Genomic DNA, 1,347 nt, shown 5'->3' with positions numbered 1-1,347 from the left:
TATGCTAACATGTGTGCCAGCAGAGCTGAACTGGAACAAGCTGCAACTGTGGGAGATAACACCAGAACCTACTGCAGAGAAGGCCACTTTGCCTTCAACTTTTTCTACTGTTCTCTCTATCCTGTTACTCACCTGGAGCTGCAACTCAGTGAAGTTTACCTCTGAGTCCAATTACCACGGAGAGCTATGTATCCTGTTGAGATGTCCCTACTGCTGCTATGCACTTAGGAGTCAGAAAGGGCTGACCGAAGCCCAGGTTCCTGAAACTGAGTAACTTGTTCTGCTGAGCTAATGGCAGCCAGTGAGGGATGGTTGCCGCCTGGGGGTTCGTCTAGCCTAGAGAGCTTTGTCAATACCCGGACACTAGTTTACAGGAACACTCCTGATCAAATGGAGCTTGGGGCACAGGAACTTTATTTTCAGTCTCCAAAATGTTTGAGTTTTTTTTGCAGAGTCCCTTTAGAAATGGTCTCACCTCAGCACTACTAACCCAGGCATCCATTGCAGTTTATTCTGCAGCAGGAATATAAACTTTTATGGAAAAGGGTTGGAGCACAACACAGAATGTAAAACTCTGCTCCTACTCTGTCAGAGTCCTCAAATTCTGCTTATTTTTTTAATGTGTTAATGAGTCAGATCCAAACTGTCATTTGTGCTGTTCGGTTTCTCTTTGTGCGCTGAATTTTGTTCACTTGCTCTGCATGCCTCAAGTTGCTGTAAATGCTGCTGGGGAAGTAATTCCCTTGCACTTTCCCTTTCCTATGCCCACGGATGACCGTGGGGACTCCTCCTCCCTGGGTGCAGTGCAGAGTTTAAAGCCCAGCTTTTGCTGCTTTGCTTAAGACCTGGTTATTTTTTTTTTTTTTTTTTTTTTTTTGTCAGCTGCCTGTTATATCAATCACGGAGCTGGGATCTATTTATAGGTTGGGACTCGGAGTACTGTGTCCTAGTCACAAAGAGAGGCAGAGACGCAGAAGGGACTGTCGGTTGGTGCGGGTGGAACCAAAAGATATTTAATCAGCAATTAGAAACACCTGAGGGCAAGGGAAATTCTACTCCAGCCCTGTGCTTCATCTCTCAACCTGCAGCATGTAAGTACCCAACTTCTCCCTTTTATTGTAATTTTTTTTTTTTTGTTCCAAATATCTCCCTGCACCGATCATTTTATCTGGGCTTAAAATCCTGGCAGCATCACAATGTGGCTAAAGGAAATTATTTTTGCCATTTTCACACTGTCAAAGGAAGGTCAGGGTGACCCAGGCGCTGAGGAGTTGATCTCAGAACTTTATGTAAATCTGTCAGCTTCACTATTCAAGTGGGTGGCTTTTGGGTTGTTTTTTTTTTTTT

General features: G+C 44.3%; 1 protein-coding gene across 4 annotated transcripts in view; it reads left to right on the top strand.

Moving 5' to 3' along the window:
* The first annotated feature begins 867 nt into the window (after positions 1-867).
* Positions 868-1,347, top strand: part of ESRRB (estrogen related receptor beta) — a 176,894-nt gene continuing 176,414 nt past the window's right edge. For all 4 annotated transcript variants that reach the window (XM_019518766.1, XM_019518764.1, XM_019518767.1 and 1 more), the window contains exon 1: positions 868-1,091. In XM_019518766.1, coding sequence (XP_019374311.1) covers positions 1,090-1,091 — 2 coding nt within the window. In that variant the 5' untranslated portion in view covers positions 868-1,089. The remainder of the gene's footprint in view (positions 1,092-1,347) is intronic.

This window comes from Gavialis gangeticus, unplaced genomic scaffold (assembly GCF_001723915.1).
Source record: "Gavialis gangeticus isolate Ggan-Ray unplaced genomic scaffold, GavGan_comp1, whole genome shotgun sequence".
Lineage (NCBI taxonomy): Eukaryota > Metazoa > Chordata > Crocodylia > Gavialidae > Gavialis > Gavialis gangeticus.
Note: the sequence above shows the minus strand (reverse complement) of the source record. Positions and strands in the feature narration are given on the sequence as shown.